Source organism: Vigna unguiculata, chromosome 5 (genome assembly GCF_037176805.1).
Source record: "Vigna unguiculata cultivar grain cowpea cultivar isolate G323 ecotype 2 chromosome 5, ASM3717680v1, whole genome shotgun sequence".
Classification (NCBI taxonomy): Eukaryota; Viridiplantae; Streptophyta; class Magnoliopsida; order Fabales; family Fabaceae; genus Vigna; species Vigna unguiculata.
This window is the reverse complement of record NC_140796.1, coordinates 13,918,939-13,939,575: the sequence shown is the minus strand read 5'-3', so window position 1 is coordinate 13,939,575 and position 20,637 is coordinate 13,918,939. Positions and strand designations below refer to the sequence as shown.

The following is a 20,637-nucleotide window of genomic DNA, read 5'->3' as shown; positions in this document are numbered from 1 at the left end:
ACCGACGGATGTATCCGTTGCTGAAACTCGTACAACTCTTTCCGACGGATCCTCCGTCCGTCGGGAATTACCGACGGATTAATCTGTTGGTAATTACCCACGGACGACTTATCCGTCGGTAATTACCCACGGACGACTTATCCGTCGGTAAACATTACAGACAAGCCTGTTACCGATGAATGATTTGCCGTCGAAATTCCATCAAAAATTATCAGTTACTGACAGAAATGAGTTTTTACCGACGGATGTGGACATCGGTAAAATACGATTTTTTTGTAGTGTCCTTTGTGCGATTTTTCAATAGTTTCTCAAATTATTTCTAAGACATACATTTTGTTAATTTTTTAATATTTTTATTTGTTGTTTATTTTCATCGTAGAATACTATTTCAGTATATTTTATCTAATTATTTTTTATTTTCTAACTCATTATATCAATCATACTGTAATTTTTCACTATAATTGTATAAATAATTTTTATTTACTACAATATTAAAATTTAATGTAATTGCCATGAATATTTTTTTATCACCATCCAACATATATTGGAGTTCAAAAGATACAATATTTATGTTAAATTTTTTTTATTATGTTTATTATTTGTTATTTGTGTCATTTTGATTAAGTGATGTATTATTATTTTTATTAGTGTATAAAAAAAGAGATTCATTAGAATTTAAAACATTGAAGTAAACAAACATTTAAAATATATTTTAATTTGAATATTTGTTTTCCTTTCAATTTCTTTAAAAATATTTTTAAATTTTATCAACTAGGTTTCATTAATGTTTGCAGTTTGCAAATTTAATAAATGTTTTACTTGGTCATGAAATTTTATTTGGTATTCCAATGTAAAATGCAAATAATTATAATTTATTTCATAGTATTTGATATCGAAGAAACAATCATTCTCCTAATATTGAATATTTGATAATATTATGTTACATTTAAATTTTTTTTATTATTTTATAAAAATTAATTAAAATTTAAATTGAAGTAGTAAGAAAACGTGTATAGGTATGGGTACCAGATTATACTACCCATTACCTGGTGGGGATGAGGATGGGATAAAACTTTGATACCCATTAGATTTGGATATGGGGATGGAAATGAATTTTTTTACGATAATGAATATGAGATAGTAAAACCCGTCCTAGTTCTGTCCCGTTGTCATCCCTAAGAATGAGTGTAAACAAAATCCTTAAGAATAAAGGATTAGGACAAGCAAAAGAACATAGGATCAGGATAAACAAAAACTTTTAAAAGTGATAAAATATGTGTGTGCACGCGTGTAAGCGGATTTATATTATATATATATATATATATATATATATATATATATATATATATATATATATTAAATATAAGTTATTCAATATTTTTTTTTCATTGCAATTCACTTTTTTTTCTATAAAATTTGAGATCAACATAGTAATAATTTTACGGTTGTATTAATATCTTTATCTTCTTAATTTTTATATAAATATTTTACTTTTAAATTTACCTTTTGATATATTCCATTTGCTTTTTATAATTTTCAAACTTTTTACTCTTGCACATATCATTTATTCGTTTAAACGATGATTTCAAATTTTTTATCTTAAATTTAAATCTTAAATAATATTTCAAATTTGAATAAAACATCGTAAAGATAAATAATTATATAATATTAAAACTTCATTGAAACACTAATTTTATTAAAATATTATAAAATAGCCATGGATATAGTATAAATTAATCAGAGACAACAACATTGTAAGAGAGATCCTTGTTGGATACAGTAACCATTCATAAACCCCTTTCCTTGGCAATCGTCCTTGCAAGTTGGAGTGCAAGCGCCGAAGCACTTAAGGTCAGCATCTACCGTTCCTTTTGCTGCTTCTGCTACTGCTACTTCTCCTGAGTTAATATCATCATTAAATTATATGAAATCTCGTCTTAAAATTATACAAAATTTCACAATAAATTTATTTAAGAAAAAAAACTAGAAATGAAAAGAAAAAACACCTTCCCACTGATTATATGCTAAATACTAAATTGGAGAAATGAAAATAATGTCTTTTTTAAATACAATTACCTGATACCAGAATCAAAGTAACAAACAAAACACTGAAGAGAAAAGGATGACAGAAGCGAGAAGCCATTTCAATAGATTCTTATTTTTGTGATGAGATGAATGTTCATGTTCTACTCATTGTATATAAAGGCAATGGGCAATGTATCATGCACTACCTCTACGTTATTGGAGATAAAAGAAAATAAATAAACTTTTGGCAAAAAAACCCACAAAAAAGTTATTTAATTAATGATTTGTTTAACAGATTGATACTTCAAAAGTTAATTTGTAAATTCTTTTGTTTTTACTAAAAAGGGTTCGTATTTTTAGGGTGTTATTTAAGTATTTTCATTACTAATTAATAATTTCATTAATATAGATTGTAATTAATTAATAAATGAGTTGAGGTTATTTGATCATGAGAGTGAACATAATTTTGAATTTTTCATATAATTTTTATTTTCTAATTAAATGTATGGTGCTATTTAAGTATTTCTATTACTAATTAATAATTTCAATAATAAGTTTGGAATTAATTAATAAATGAGTTCAGGTTATTTGATTTTTATATGATATTGAGAGTGAATGTAATTTCGAATTTTCATTGTAATTTTTACTTTTTAAATTAAATGTAGGAAATAATGATTTATTAATGGGAAGTAAATGCAACATTAGTCAATATTTTTTGACCCCATTTAAGGGACAAATTATAAAGCAAGTTCATTGGTTTAATTGTAGTACAACACAAGGTTGTATTCAAAGGGATTTTATTTGAGAAAATAGTAATCCATAATCTATTTAAGTTTGTAATAGAAAACTGATAAATGTTTAACATTTTTAAATAAAAGTTTCGATAATAATTACGATAATTGATGTTGATTAAGGCATTAAGATTAAACTTGACTTCTTTCACTCAACTACATTATCATTGATTATCTATAAGTTATATTCTTTATTTTAATATTTTTGGAAGTACTCTTAAACCCTCTTATTTTGTAAACATCGTTGCAACCTGGATTGCAAGTGCTGATGCAGGTAAGTTCACGGAACGATAATGAACAAAGTTCCACTATGAAAAAAAAGAGAGTACAAAGATCTTGAATGGGAACAAGAATCCTCACCAAAATACACTCAGGTGTATATTACAAAGTGTGCCTCTAAAAATGTTTTTCTATATTCTTTTTTCAAGTCATGGAGATGCTATTTATAGGCTTCAAAACTGAACCTGTAAATAAATCACATGAAAAGTCTTCAAAAACTGAACTCGTAAATAGGTCATATGAAAAATCTTCAAAACTTAAATAGTAAATAAGCCATGTGAAAAGTCTTAAAAACTTAAGTAGAGTAATAATTAATAATTAGTGCTTAAGTAACGTATGGTATTAGGAATTGAATGAGAACCACATATTCTAACAATCTCCACCTTGGTTCGAATTCTACAAGTGTTCATCATCCGATAAAGCCCCGAAGAGCATTCAAGTGTTGTATAGACCAAACAATGTTCAAACTTGGAAATTGGAAGTGGCTTGGTAAGCATGTCTGTTGGATTCTCAAAAGTGTGAATTTTTTCAACCATAATTTTTCCAACAAGATCTCTAATAAAATGATGTTTTATATTGATGTTTGGTCTTGTCGTGATAACAGTTATTCTTGGTTAAATGAATAACACTTTGGCTATCACAAAACATAGTAAGAACTTTCTGTTTTATACCAAGTTCATTTACCAAACCTCGAAGCCAAATAGCCTCCTTCACTCCCTCTGTGCTGAAATATACTCTGCTTCGATTGTAGATAATGCAACAATAGATTGAAGTGTAGCTTTCCAACTGATAGCACTATTATAGAGGGTAAAAATGTAACCTAAGAGAGATCTTCTTTGATCAAGATCATCAGCATAATTCAAGTCAACATATCCTACAACATTATCCGTTGTAGCCATTTTTTGTCAAATACCAAGCCAATATGAGAAGAACCTTTTAGATATCGAAAAATCCATTTTACAGCACTCTAGTGTTTCTTGTCGGGATTATGCATATACCGACTTACCATGCTAACAGCATATGCAAGGTTTGGCCTAGTGCATATCATGGCATACATAAGACTACCAATAGCATTAGCATAAGGAACATGTGACATATACTTCATATCTTCCTTTGTATCTGGGCAAAGATCTGAGGATAACTTGAAATGTGCAGCAAGTGGAGTAGAAACAGATTTACAATCATTCATATTAAACCTATCAAGTACTTTATCAATATACCTTTGTTGAGATAAAAATAATTTACCAACTTGACGATCCCTACGAATCTCCATACCAAAAATTTTCTTTGTTGCATCTAATTCTTTCATTTCAAACTCATTGCTTAGTTGAGTTTTCAATTTCCTGATACAGAACTTGTTTTGTGATGCAATTAACATATCATCAACATATAGTAACAAGTATATGAAAGATTCATCTTGGAATGTTTGAAAATAAATACAGTCATCAAAATGACTCCTATAGTAACCTTGCCCAATAATGAAAGAATCAAACCTCTTGTACCATTGTTTGGGTGCTTGCTTGAGGCCATATAAAGATTTTTTCAAACGACAAACAAAATGCTCCTTTCCAAGAACAATAAATCCATCTGGTTTTTCCATGTAAATTTCTTCTTCCAACTCTCCATGTAAAAATGTTGTCTTTACATTTAGCTGCTCTAACTCCAAATCAAACAAAGCAACAAAAGCAAGCAAATCACGAATGGAAGTATGACGAACAACGGGTGAGAATATCTCATTAAAGTCAATACCTTCCTTTTGATTAAAGCCTCTTACATTTTCAACCCCAGGAATGTCATCTTTCGTCTTATAGATCCATTTAAACTTTAATGGTCGCTTGTCTTTAGGCAGTTCTATCAGAGTCCAAGTATTGTTTTTATAAAGACTTTGAATTTCTTCATACATAGCCCCTAGCCACTGAGAAGACTCAACACGAGAAACAACTTCAGTGTAGCTGACAGGCTCAACACCATCATTTACCTCTTGTGCAATTGATAATGCATAGACACTTAAATAATCATTAGTGTATATGGCTGGCTTTCTGATTTGTCTTCTAGCTCTGTCCCAAGCAATAGAATAATCATCTCCTTGTTGTTGAATAGGAGAAGTGGTTCTTCATCACATTCACCATCATCATGATGATCATCAATATTGGATTCATTTGTAGAGGAAGATGGGACATCAATACTAGGAACTGCATATTTGAATTCAAACTCCACCTTCTCATTAGTACCATATATATTACCCGTATTGGTAAAAGAAGACACAAAAGACTATTTTCCAGAAGATAATAATGCATCCTCATTTAAAATTACATCTCTGTTAAGAATTAGCTTTTGAGACTTTGATTCAGAGCACCATAAACGATACCCCTTAAATTCAGATGCATAACCTAGAAATATGAACTCAATAGCTCTTGGAGCTAATTTGCCCTTATTAATATGTCATATGCAGGACATTCAAAAAATTTTAAATTAGAATAATCAACATGATTATTTGACCAAATCTCTTCTAGAACTTTGAAGTCAAGTGCTGAATGTGGAGAACAGTTGACCAAATAGCATGCAGTAGATGCTGCCTCGGTCCAGAGATCATGTTGATGCCATAGCCCAACATTTGAGAGCATACAACGAGCTCTCTCAAATAGAGTCATATTCATTCGTTTTGCAACACCATTTTGTTGGGGATTCCTTGGAATGGTTTTGTGTCTATCAATACCATGATTTGTGCATAACTCATTAAAGTCACCACTACAAAACTCTAATCCATTATCTGTTCTGAGCTTCTTTACTTTCTTCCTTGTCTGGGTTTCAACAAGAGTTTTCCACTTCTTGAATGTGGGGAAAGTCTCATTTTTATGTCGCAAAAAATAGAACCAGACCTTACGGGAAAAATCATTAATGATAGTCATCATATAATGACGTCCTCCATAGGAAAGAACTTTAGAAGGCCCCCAAAGATCAAAATGAATATAATCAAGAATACCTTTTGTATTGTGAGTTGCTATAGAGAAACTAACCCTTTTTTGTTTCCCGAAAGCACAATGTTTGCAAAACTCCAGCTTACCAATGACATGCTTGCCAAGATTTCCTTACTTGCTTAGAAGATACATGCCTTTTTCACTCATATGGCCTAGGCGCATGTGACATAATTTAGTGACATCATTTTCAGCCATAGAAAATGATATAGCTATTGAACTTGTCACAATAGTCTCTTGCAGGACATATAGGCTTCCAAATTCGGTTAGCTTTCAAGAGAATAAGAGAACCTTTTGATACCTTTAGAACTCCACCTTCAGTTGAGTACTTGCACTCGAGAGATTCAAGAGTGCCAAGAGAAATTAAGTTTCGCTTTCATTCGGGTATATAGCGAACATTAGACAAAGTCCTAACGACACCATCATGAATCTTGATCTGAATTGTACTTATTCATGCAATCTTGCATTGGGCATCATTACCCATCAAGATAACACCACAACCAACAAATTCAAAAGTAATGAATAAGTCCTTATAGGGACATGTATGAAAAGTACATCTAGAATCAAGTATCCATTCTGTTTTACTCATCTTATTAGAAGAGACAACAAACAAAGTAATGTCACTGTCAGAGTCAGCTTCAATATTGGCAACTTTAGGGGATTGTGTGGCTTTTCCTTTTTCTTGTTTTTCTTGTTTTTTCTTCAAGATAAAAAAAAATAGAAATCTCGTGTCCAGGTTTCTTGCAATAGTGACAAAATTTGTTGGATTTGCGTCCCCTAGACTTGGATATGAAGTTTTTGTCACTCGTTCTCCATCTTTCTTGAGTTCTACCTCTAACACTTAAATCCTCACACTTGTCCATAGAATGAACTTCAAAATCAATTTTTTCTTTGGACAATAAATTATATTTAACACCTTTAAAAGATAAGGTATCATTATTTCCATACAACATAATTTCTTTGAAGTGTTTGTAGGTAGAAGGTAGAGAGACAACCAACAAAACAACTTTATCTTCATCATCAATTTTAATATCAATATTTTCCAGATCCAAGAGGATAGAATTAAACTCATTAAGATGAGATTGAATAGCAGTACCTTCAACCATTCGAATGGTATATAAGCGTTCTTTGAGACAAAGCTTGTTTGCAAGGCTCTTGGTCATGTATAAAGTCTCTAACTTTAGCCATAATTCAGCAATGATTTTTTCATTTGCTACTTCATAGAGAACCTCCTTTGATAAAGAGAGTTGGATTGATCATCCAACTCCTCTCACTACTCCTCAGTCATGGAAGTTGGCTTATTTTCTATTCCATCTAAAGCCTTCTTTAATCCACTTTGGGTTAGAACGACCCTCATTTAGACTCGCCAAATAGAAAAAAAATCTTGTTAATCAAACTTCTCAATGTCAAATTTTGCTCACATTTTGGAATTCCCAACTAAGAGTTCTGATACCACTTGTTATGGTAATGAAGCATGCGAAAGAATAGGATCGTGACAATTGGAATTAAAGAGAAGTAAAAGAGCAAAAGAAATAACACACAAGGATTTACGTGGGAAACTTCTTTTAAATGTAAGAGGAAAAATCATAGGACGATAATGAACAAACTTCCACTATGAAAAAAAAGAGTACAAAGCTCTTGAATGGGAACAAGAATCCTCACCAAAATACACTCAGGTGTATATTATAAAGTGTGTCTTTAAAAATGTTTTTCTATATTCTTTTTCAAGTCATGGAGATGTTATTTATAGGCTTCAAAACTCGACCTGTAAATAAGCCACATGAAAAGTCTTCAAAAATGTAACTCGTAATTAGGTCATATGAAAAGTCTTCAAAACTTAACTAGTAAATAGGTCATATGAAGAGTCTTCAAAACTTAAACAAAGTAACAATAATTAGTGCTTAAGTGACGTGTGGTATTAGGAATTGAATGAAAACCACATGTTCTAACATAAATTGTTATGAATAATGGATAATACTTGATCATAAATATGAGTATGGTAATATTCGATCTTTTAATTCGGTATGATTACAAAGATGGTATGTACATACCATCTCCATTTCAATACCCACCTTAATATTCATCTCGTCCCAATTTAAATTATTAAGTATTCATATATATATATATATATATATATATATATATATATATATATATATATATTATTATCTTAGTTTTTAGTTTTATACCATTTATTTTTCTTTCATTACATATTTTTTCTCTTTTAATTGTTTGACTTTTTTTATATTCATGAAATCCACTCACATCTATAAAATAATTTTTCTATTATCATAACTTTTGTGTGGTTAAAACAATTATATGTATATATACGTCTATATACATATATATATATATATATATATATATATATATATTTCTGAATATATTATTAATTTGGCAACATCTAATAACCTCTAATAGAATATTTAATTTTCACAATCAAAGAATTATCAAACTTAAAAACTCAAATAATTATCAATTATTTTTCTTTCGTTACATATTTTTTTCTCTTTTAATTGTTTGACTTTTTTTTATATTCATGAAATCCACTTACATCTATAAGATAATTTTTCTATTATCATAACTTTTGTGTGGTTAAAACAATTATATATATATATATATATATATATATATATATATATATATATTATCTTAATTTTTAGTTTTACAACCTTTCTTTATTCTTATACATTTTTTTTCTCTCTTTTGATTGTTTGACTTTTTATATATCCATGAAATTCACTCACATCTCTAAGGTAATTTTCCTATATTGTGATTATGTTCAAATTGTGTATTATTAATTATAGTTAATCAAATAATTTTGTGTCTCACATTTAAACATTTCTACTTCTTTTTAAATTTTTTTTGCACATAAAAATATTTGACTCGTAATTTCAAATGTTAAATCATATAAACCTTTTCAGTTAAGAGGTAATAAAAAAAATTGATGTTTTTTATTTTATGTGATCCTTAATTTTTGTTTCATACAAAGAAATTTTGTTATGTTAAAATAATTTTCATTATCTATTGTTCAACTACTTTGATATTTGAAAAAAATTTCTTAGATTTTCATGGCACTTTTCATCTTATCATATACTTAATTATACATTTGTTTTCTTCCTGAGATTTCATTGGATAGTATATCAAATTGTTTTCAAAATACACAATTAATCCTTCTACTTCTTTTGAATATTTTTATTTTTATCATGTAGAATATTATTTTTAATGATTTTTATATAATTATTTTTATTTTCTAAGTCATTTCATAAGTGTAAATTTACCATCACAATTGTACAAAGACAATACTTACTATTATATAGTAACTCAATGTCAATGTCATGAATCTTATTTATCCCAAAATAGATTGAAGTTTCAAAAGAGGAAAGATCTATACTAAATTTCAATTATTAATTGTTTAATAGTTTTTCTTTGTGCAATTTCGTTCGAGTGGTGAATTATACTTTTTATTAGTGTATAAAAAAAATTAATTATAAATTGAAGAAAGGAAGTAAAGAGACATTTAAAAAAATTAAACTTGGATAGTTGTTTTTTTATAATTTTTAAAAATATTTTTTAATTTTTATCAACTTTGTTTTATTAAGAATTACAAACTTAATAAATATTTTGGTTCTTCGGAAATTTTATTTAGAAATCTAATTTGAAATGTATACAATTGTAATTTCATTCTAAACATTTGATATTAAAAAGACAGGAATACATTCCTTTGATATTAAATATTTGATAATATGATATTTTTTGTCTTGATTTTTTTAAATAATTAATTGATATTCAAATAGTAAGAAAATGGGTATGAACATGGGTATGGTTGTATACTTGTTACTCAGTAGGGATGAGATAAAAATGTTATACACGTTGTGTATGGATATGAGGATGAAGATGAATTTTTTCTTTGGGGATGAGTATGGGATGATGAAACTCGTCTCTGCCCCACCTCGTTGTCATCCTATATACCAAACTTATATTAATAAAAATACAACATACACTTACACAAAATATACATAAATATAAATATTTACAAAAGATAAGTCAAATTAAAAAAAAAATATATGTATTTTTTGTTTAGATATTGCTCCTACACTTGTACATATATCTGACTATGGGTGGTAGAATGGGTCAGGTCGACCCGTTTAGGCCGACTCGTCCGTGGCCTGTCAAAAACCGTTCGGGCTAGGTTGGTCGGCAACAGAAATTGACCAATAATCATAACTCGCTCCTTACATAGCAGGCTAACGGGCTCCGCCATGATGGTCTATCAATTTTTTTACTTTTATTTTTTAAATTTTTCTTAAAACTTTTTTAGTTTGTTTTCAAATTTTTTATTTTTAAAATTTGTTTATATATACATATAAATTAATATTAAAAGCATATTTAATCAAATAAAATATTTTTTAAAATTTTAAATTATTAGTTAATGTTTTTAATTATTACATTTATATGTTAAATTCCTTAATTATAACTAATAATTAAAACTTAATTTGTAGGTGTTAATGATTTAAATAACAATATGGACTAAGTTAAAATCTTCAACCCAATTCATCCCTTTTAACATAGGCCAACAGGCTGGTCCATTGGATCCAGCCCTTTTTGTCACCCCTATATCTGATCATGTACATAATACAATCATTGTATGTCACACCACAACAAGCCATTCAAGAATAACATATTGAAATAAATTTTTAACTTAAAAAAAATGTGTACATAAACATATATTTTAATAAACGAGTAATAAGAATTTACTTTCTTTCAAAATCTAATATGCAACAACCTCGTCGACATACATACATTTATGTATCAAAGATATTGAACAAACACAATATTAACTAACAAAAAGATAATATCTCATCATATTCAAAACCTAAATATATTAGCATATCAAAGAATATAGGATGAGTGTAAACAAAATCCTTAAGAATAAAGGATTACGACAAGCAAAATCATTAAGAATATAGGATTAGGATAAGCAAAATTATTTAAAAGTGATAAAATGTGTGTATACATATATATATATATATTAAATATAAGTTATTTAATATTTTTTTCATTGCAATTCACTTTTTTTTTATAAAATTTGATATCAACATATTATTAATTTTACGGTTGTATTAATATCTTTATCTTCTTATTTTTTATGTAAATATTTTACTTTTTAATATACCTTTTGATATACATAAAATCAAATTATTTATTTTTCATTTTTATGATCTTTCATATAATCATCAAATCCGATTGATTCCCTTGCTTAGTAGATTCCACTTGCTTTTTATAATTTTCAAATTTTTTACTCTTGCACATATCATTTATTCGTTTAAACGATCATTTCAAATTTTTTTATCTTAAATTTAAATCTCTTAAATAATACTCCAAATTTGAATAAAACAACGTAAAGACAAATAATTATATAATATAAAAACTTAACTGAAACACTCATTTTATTAAAATTTTATAAAATAGCATAGGTATAGCATAAATTAATCATAGACAACAACATTGCAAGAGAGATCCTTGTTGGATACAGTAACCATTCATAAACCCCTTTGCTTGGCAATCGACCTTGCAAGATGGAGTGCAAGCCCCTAAGCACTTAAGGTCATCTATCATTCCTTTTGCTGCTTCTACCACTGCTACTTCTCCTGAGTTAATATCACCATAAAATTATATGAAATTTCGTCTTAAAATTATATCAAATTTCACAATAAAATTCATTTCAGAAAAAAAAAAACTAGAAATGAAAAAAAAAACACTTTCCCACTGATTATATGCTAGATAATAAATTGGAGAAATGAAAATAATGTATTTTTTCAAATACAATTACCTGATATCAAAACCAAAGCAACGAACAAAACACTGAAGAGAAAAGGATGATAGAAGCGAGAAGCCATTTCAAGAGATTCTTATTTTTCTGATGAGATGAATGTTTCATATTCTACTCATTGTATATAAAGGCAATTGGTGATGCATAGGAAACAAAACGGGTAGGGTACGGGTAGTAGCTCTCTCGTACCCTACTTACGAGATAAATATTTGTTCACCCGTATTGAGTATCCGTTATGCGGACCGTTATTCAGGTACTCGCATAATTTTTTAATATTAACGGATATTCATGGGTACCCGCAACTATTTACAAAAAAAAAAAAAAATTTAACAACATATTTTAATCTTAAATTCAAATAAAATAGAATACATAACATTCATAAATTTCAAATAAAGTCCAAATAACCCATTTAAATAGTGTTGAATGACAATTTACAAAGAAATTTTTTTTTAAACTAATTGATAAAAAAATAATTCATTCAAAATCAACATGTTAATATTTTAATCATGTTTTATTTATTTATTTTTATTTAAATTAGAGTATAGCGGGTACGGATATCCACAGGTACAAATACTATGATACCTGTACCCGCCCTGTTAATATATGGATATTATAAATACTCATACTCATACCCATTACTTGCGGGTATCCATTTACAATATCCATTTTTTATCCGTTGCAGATTTTATTCGCGGATACTCATGGGTATGGATTTTTTTGACATCCCTAGGGATGTATCATGCACTACCTCTGCGTTATTGGATATAAAAGAAAATAAATAAACTTTTGGTCAAAAAAAAACCCACAAAAGTTATTTAATTAATGATTTGTTTAACACATTGATACTTCAAAAGTTAATTTTTAAATTCTTTTGTTTTTACTAAAAAGGTTCGTATTTTCATGGTGTTATTTAAGTATTTTCATTACTAATTAATAATTTCATTAATATATTTTAAATAACTAATAAATGAGTTGAGGTTATTTGTTTTTTTTATATGATCTTGAGAGTGAACGTAATTTTGAATTTTCTTATAATTTTTATTTTTTAATTAAATGTAGGGTGTTATTTAAGTGTTTTCATTATACTAATTAAAATTTTCATTAATATTGTTTGGAATTAATTAATAAATGAGTTGAGGTTATTTGATTTTTATATGATATTGACAGTGAATGGAATTTTGAATTTTCCTTGTAATTTTTTATTTTTTAAATTAGATTAGGAAATAATGATTTATATAATGGGGATAACGCAACATTAGTGAGTATTTTTGACGCCCAGTTAAGGGTGTAAATTATGTAACAAGTGCATTATTCAATTGTAATACAACAAGGTCGTATCCATAAGGATTTAGTATGATAAAATAGTAATCTATAATATATTCAAGTTTGTTATGAAAAAGTGATAAATGTTTGACATTTTTAAATAAAAGTTTGAATAATTATAACGATAAATTATGTTTATTAAGGTGTTGAGATTGAACTTGACTTCTTTCAATCAATTGCACTACCATTGATTATCTATAAATTATATTTTATTTTAGTGATCTAGAAAATGAAGTACTCTTAAAAATAATTCTAACCTCATTTCTATAGTCTTAGAACCTAAGGGTATCAAACATAATTTGATTCTTCACTGTGGTGGAGTGACCCTTACATTAATGAATAAGACTATTTAAATCAACTAAATCCGTAAATCCATTTTTGGTATATACTAAGCATTAGGGGATTTGATTGGATCTAATAACGCTAAACCAATTCTCACTCCATTTATGCTGATGAAGTATGATGATTGACCAAGTCATCAAATAAATAAAGCAAATTAAATACCCAACACATAAAACAAAAACGAGATATATATTGAATCAAGTGCACATTAAAGAGTTTAGGGAAGTTACATTCAATCCCAATTAAGTTAGCTACTCATAATGATCTTTAAAGCAAGTACATGAAATAACTATTCTCCTTCCATCACTTTCTATAGATGTCCTAATATATGCCTAAGAACTCTATTGAGTTTCTCTCTAAAATGATGTACAAAATCAACATGCTAATAATAGAGGTATGTTATATTTATATAGAAAAACTAAGTGTTGCTCCAACTCCAATCAAGTTGGTCAACCATGAAGTTTCCTCCTTAGTTGGGTTTCCTCCAATACGTTCAATTCAAAATTGACCCTAGATAAAACCAATTGACTAAACTTATATATCTCAAAGGATGAATGCTTACACAAACACACAAATATCACAAATAACAAATTCAACAAAAAACTCAATCAACATCAATATTCAACACCACTTTTGCTTTGTAATTCACTAAAATTGATGAGAAACCAAAGGGATCATTCTGACATTCATATTGGGGGAAGAATATTGACACAACACTAAAAAAAATGAGAAAATGAGTTATAAGTTGTGGGATTAATCGCCAGATGATACCCTAATAAAATCTATCACAATTGAAATTGCAATGGGACGACAAATAAAAAATATATTCTAAAAACATAAAGTTTTAGAGTCATCACCGTACTTTATTATGAAAAACTACGTTAAACCATAAAGATAAGTGTTTGGGAGACTAAATTAGGCTAAAGTTTGAAGAGGGACTAATTCCAATTTTCACTAAGTGAAGGGATGAAAAACATATATAAAAATATTTTTGGTTTTCTATTTGGTGTTAAAACATTAAAGTCACTAGATTGTACATTTTTGAAAGAAAAATGTTTAAATCTTGAAAAATCTTTAAAACGTGATAATTTGTTGGATATTGATGAATTTAATTTATTTTATGAATTAAATATCTTAAGAGAAATTATAGGTTTAGAAAATGATAAACCTATTGACCTTCTTAATTATATAAAAATAATATGTTATTTTCCAAATACATATATAACGTATTAAATAATGTTAAGAATTTCAATATTTGTTGCTTCGGTCGAAAGGAGTTTCTTTGAGCTAAAGAAAAGTAACATGAGTAACCGAACTAATATAAAAAAAAATAAGAAAAAGAAACTTATTTTTTCATTTCACATTTTTAATAATTTTTTAACAATTTATTATTTCTAAGAAAAATTGTGCATGTTTGAAAAATGGAATGTCAAAAAGTAAGTGAGGTGGAAAAATTAAAACTTGTAAAAGGTAAAATAAAAACCAAAACTTAAAAGGTGATAGAAAAACTAGGTGCATGTGTAAAATATAAGGTTTGAATATAAAGAGGAGTAAAACTAGAACAAAAAATGTAGAGGTGTATGAGTAATGGTGGGGTGTGTGTGTAGTGTAATGGGCAGGTGAAAAAAAATTAAAACATGGCCTAACCCAAAACAAACAGCGGGGTGCGTGTGTGTAATAAAGGGGTCCAGTGAGTAACCTCATTTTTGGATAATCGGACGCTAACTATAAAAAAATTAAAATAAATGAAGTTAAATATTTGTATTTATTTAATTTAACATTGTTTAAACAAACAATAAATATAAAAAAAAAAGTTAGTGTCGATTTAGAAACTAGTAACCTTATTTAGTTTTAATATTTTATTTACTTAAGTTAGTGTTACTTAAATGGACACTAAATATAAAAAAAAAAATTAAAATAAATAAGGTTAGTAACGATTTAGTAGATTCTAATCTTATTTATTTTTAATATTTTGTTAATTTAACTTTGTATTGGCTAAGTGGATGTTAATAATTAAAGAAAAACTTAAATGAATAATGTTAGTATGTACTTTGTGGAAACGAACCTTATTTTTTTGAAATATTTATAATTAGTTTTAATATTTTTTGTATTTAAGTTAGTGTCGACTAAATAGATACTAAAATAATAAAAAAGAAATCTAAAGTAAATAAAGTTAGTGTACACCTACATGATGTTAATCTTATTTTTTATATTTTATTTGTTTAAGTTGGTGTTGAATTAGTGAATGCTAACTATAAAAAAAAGTCTGAAATAAATAAGGTTAGTATGAGTTGAGCAGATGTTAATTTCATTTTTGTTTAATATTTATATTTAGTTAAGTTAGTGTCAACCTTAAATCCTAAATCTTAAATTCTAAGTTATATATTTTGAATTCATGTGTGTTCTTCATATTAAATATGAACTATAAATTACTTTTAATATAATGGTTCGTGTTTAAAGATGACAAATCTCCTCACTTACAAATTTATTCTCTCCCTTTTTATATAAATCTCATCACAATCATCTTTTTCATTTATATTCATAAATATTCTCACACTCATACCATTCATCTACATTCATCTCCTTCGACCACACTCATCTTTTTCATCAACACACATTCATTTACATTTTTTTCCCTCGTCTTGTTCGTATTCTTCTCTTCTTCTCCTTCATGTGCATTCCTCTCCTCATCCCCTTTCTTCATACTGGTTTCTTCCATCAATATTCATCTCTCTTATACACATTCATCTCTTTCACCCGTTATATTTTTTTTTTTCGTTTATGTTTGTGGAATTTGGAAATAGTATACCAAATTTTCTTTTTGAATTTAGTGTTATTAGCATTGTTCAAGTCGACTCTAAATTACATAAATTTTAAAACAAAAATACACTAGTGTTGACACTAAATTGCTTTAGTAAAAAAATAATTTAAAAATTAATGATAAATTAATGTTAACTAAGCCAATAATAATTAGAGTTGTCCTTAAAGATCGGTGTTAACGAATTAGTTTTTAGAATCATATGCGTGCAACACAAATATAAAATTATGAATTATTTAGCATCAACTTTGCTTGTTAGCATTAGTTTATGGTAAATATATGTTTTCTCGTAGTAATAAAATTAATAAAAAAAGAAAGCAGCATTATTATAAATTGACTTTTTTATTTTAAAATTTGACATTTTTTTAATAATTTATAATTTTTTTTAAAACAGTATTATCATAATATTATTTTTACTAGTACATATTTAAAGTAAATATTGATATATTTTTTACTATTATATAAAAGCATTCTTTATTTTGATATCGTATTTATTTGTTATTTGTATCCTTTAAATGAGGATTTTTTTTAAATTAAAATAGTTATTTTATCTTTTAAATGTCTAATTTTTAAAATTGATATTTTTTATTTGTCTGTTTTTTTTTTCAAATTTAATTATTTTTTAAAATTAAAATAAATTATTTATAATAAAGATATTGAAACCAGTTATATTTACTTTTATAACTATAATAATAATTTGATTATTTTTTATTTCATAAAAAATATGAAACATATTGCATTATTGTTATTGTGAATAAAAGTTTTATTTTAGACTATATACATTATTATTATTGTTTTTAAACATATTACGACGTTTTACTAAACATATTTTGTATTTTGTATTTTTCCTTTTAATATATTTGATTTATTCTAATACTGATTATCCTGAGGAAATTATGTATCTGTATATGTCACGTGTAATCGAATTTTATCTAATACTTTTTTTCATCATAATAATACAAAACAGTCATCTAAGTCTATTATTTTTGTAAAATGTGTAAAATTAGTGTAATATTTTCCAAATTATTAAGGACTATTAAAATAGAATAGAAAATAAAAATGATTTTTGTAATTTTATAAAATTTGAAGTATTGTTGTGAAAATAGTAAACATTTTAATTGAGAAAAAAAAATTCCAAGATTCCAAAAATTTATTTGTCCTAATAGTTTTTAAAAATTTATACTAATAGTTTTTAAAAATTTATAAGGAGTATCTAACTTATAAGAGAATTAAAACTTGAATAACCTATAATGTGATGTCTGTTAAACTTGAATGAGAAGATATACATATTCACATCTATTGCTCAGTGTCAACAAAACTAAAACTAACAACTTTTCAAACAACAATTTAACTACACGATATAACAGATTGATTAAATACTAGAGTAGATTTTATTTTTTTATTCAATTACTTTAAATTTATTACAAATTGATAATAGATCCAAAAAGATACCAAAAAATAACAATTAAGGGAATAAAATCAGCAAAACCAATCTAACAAACTCCTAACTAAACGCATATTGTTTAACCACAATAACAATTAACAACCATAAGATCTAATAACAAGACCTAATCCTCAGATTAACACGAATGAATCCGCATCGTCTGATGAACACGCATCGTATGATGAATACCCACCGTCTGATGAACACGCACTGTCTGATCCTTCTGATGAACACGCAATGTCTGGTGAACACGCAATGTCTGGTGAACACGCGATGTCTGATGAACATCCAATAAATTCAGGTAACAAGTGAGCGAGACCAATTGTGAGAGCAGATGTGGACGACAACGATGCTTTCAATATATTAAGACACTGCATCAAAACAACTATACTATGAGAAACCATGATAAAAATGGAAGAATCTAAAGTTCAAAACACAAAAATAGAAATAAAACAACATATACAATTACCTCCACGAGCCCAATGGCGACAACCTTTTCTTTCAGATCAAGGGAAGAAGAATCTAAATTTAAATCTGAAGTAGGAGATGACTGTGTTACGACCAAATCATCGGTAACAACAAACATCCTGGGTTCCTTCTCATTACCGTCATTAGTTTTCGATGTTTCAAAACTAATCAGTGACATCAATAGGAGCAAGTAAGGATCAACAAGCCTGTTCTTCGCTGATTTTGACATGAAATAGTTTTCATTCATATCAACTATGCTATTGTATAATGCATCAATGCTACCCACACAACTATTTCCTTCCAACTTACGCACAACTCCTCCCAAAGGAAACGTCAGAAAACTTAAAAGCATGTTTGCAATTTCGTTGCCCCCTTGAGCATACAAAACTTTTCCATCTGATTTTCTTATAAATAGCTTCAAATTGAATTTGATGCCACTAGTGTTCTCAACACTGTGTGAGAGAAAGGTTGGCCTCTGAATGCGTGGCTTCTTTTGTAAAAGCACCGTCAAACATGATTTGGAAAGGAGAGAACACTTCAACAAATCCAGTACCTACACAAAATATTGATATCATGAATATAAGAACAAAAATAGAATTAATAAGAAGGAGTGTTTTAGGGAAATTAGATGTAAAAGAAGAACCTTTTTCTTGGTCACTTTCACTGTCATTTCCTTCAATGAAATGGGACCTTCGATTCCTAAATCCTGCAGTTGAGCCAATCTTGTACGGTCCACAGATTTTGGCATTAGAATCAGATCATCAGTGATGACAAAAGTTGTAGCATCATTCACAAATCCATTAAATTCATTCTCTGAACATTTAAAGAAAGATCCGGTGGAGAAAAATCTTTTTGTGTGGTGAGTGTCATCAATGTTAATCTTAAGAGTTTTGCAAAAATCTTGGGCTGTGTTCCTGGGACGCAATACCATTTCCTTATTTTCCTGTGCCCACAGACACCTGCTGTCAAGAGCAGCCACACTGTGATAGAGTGAATTCAGAGAACCTATTGGAAGTGGACCCATGTTGGACTCGTTTTCCACAAGTCTGGCGATGGTTCCTAAAGGTAGGGTTAAGAAGCTACATAAGATATCTACGAAGTCTTTCTTAGCTTCGGCAAATAAGACTTTTTTGATTTCTTTATTCACGATAAGTTTCAATGACACTTTCACATCTGCTTCAGTAGTAGCCATGGCAGAAGAAGACGTGAACGACGAGGAAGAAAAAAAGAAGTTGGAACCCTAGATACTAAACTCGGAGCACAGCGTTTATATTGACTCTACTATTGACAAACGATGTGATTCATTTATAGCCATGATGATAATGAAAATCCCCTTTACTATCTCTCCTTTTTCTAATTATTATATTAGAAGATAATAAATATTTCACTTGAGCCAAAATATCGTAGGAATAAAGTTTGAACAATTGAACTTACAATACATAATTTAATTTTATCCATAAAAATTTGTTGTAGACAAAATTAAAGTTTGTGGGTAACAAAAAAATAGTTGCATACCAAAATTTTGTAGGTAAGCATGGTGGACTTTAACAGAAATTTTTAAAACGAAACTTTACCTACACAATTTTACGTGGAAAATAAATACATAAAAATTATTATAAAAATGGTTTTAAAAAAAGTTACTTACGAAAAGATTTTTGTACGTAAAAATTATATATTTTTTTATTAAAAATAGGTATAATTACTAATTTGATCCTTTAATTTTTTGGTTTATTTTAATTTGATCCCATATTTTTGGTTGGTTCAGTTTAGTATCCCAATTATTTAAAAGAGTTCAATTTGGTAATCTTTGTTAGGTTGGAGTTAACACCGTGTCTGTACAGGACACGTATCCAGTCGTGAAATTTTTTATTTTTTATTTTACTTTTTTTACTTTTTTTAATTTTTTTTCCAAAAATTTATAATCTGTCAGGTGTCAGATTATTGTTGTGCCACGTGACACTTTACAGTCATGACATGTGACAATAGTAAAACTTGTTTTCAATTTAGTCCTTTATTAAAATTTTTGGTTCACTCTAGTACCCAATTCTTTAAAATGATCCAATTTTGTCCTTTCCAAATTAAGATCAAATTAGTAAATAAACTTAATTACAACTTATATATACATATCAAAATAATTTTTTTTAATATATACATCAAATCACTTCACCTACATACTCAAATTATTTTATTTTTTACATTTTTACCTTTATAATTTTTTACACTTATAAAAAATAAAATAATTTGAATATTTAGGTATAGTGATTTGATGTATAAATTCAAAACAAATATTTTAATATGTTTTCAATTTAGGTTGGAGTTAACACCGTGTCCGTATAGGA

General features: G+C 27.6%; 1 protein-coding gene and 1 long non-coding RNA gene across 2 annotated transcripts; both read right to left on the bottom strand.

Moving 5' to 3' along the window:
• Nucleotides 1–11,502: 11,502 nt before the first annotated feature.
• On the bottom strand, nucleotides 11,503–12,055 carry LOC114183372 (uncharacterized). The gene is made up of 2 exons (XR_003604350.2): nucleotides 11,904–12,055; nucleotides 11,503–11,721 (listed from the first exon to the last, which is right to left on the bottom strand). It is a non-coding gene; the product is annotated as an uncharacterized LOC114183372 (long non-coding RNA).
• Nucleotides 12,056–17,860: 5,805 nt separating this feature from the next.
• Nucleotides 17,861–19,558, bottom strand: LOC146886104 (uncharacterized). The gene is made up of 3 exons (XM_085672962.1): nucleotides 18,942–19,558; nucleotides 18,300–18,851; nucleotides 17,861–18,201 (listed from the first exon to the last, which is right to left on the bottom strand). Exons 1-3 carry the CDS (start codon nucleotides 19,488–19,490, stop codon nucleotides 17,962–17,964), a joined length of 1,341 nt encoding a protein of 446 aa, XP_085529088.1. The 5' UTR covers nucleotides 19,491–19,558; the 3' UTR covers nucleotides 17,861–17,961.
• Nucleotides 19,559–20,637: the final 1,079 nt, after the last annotated feature.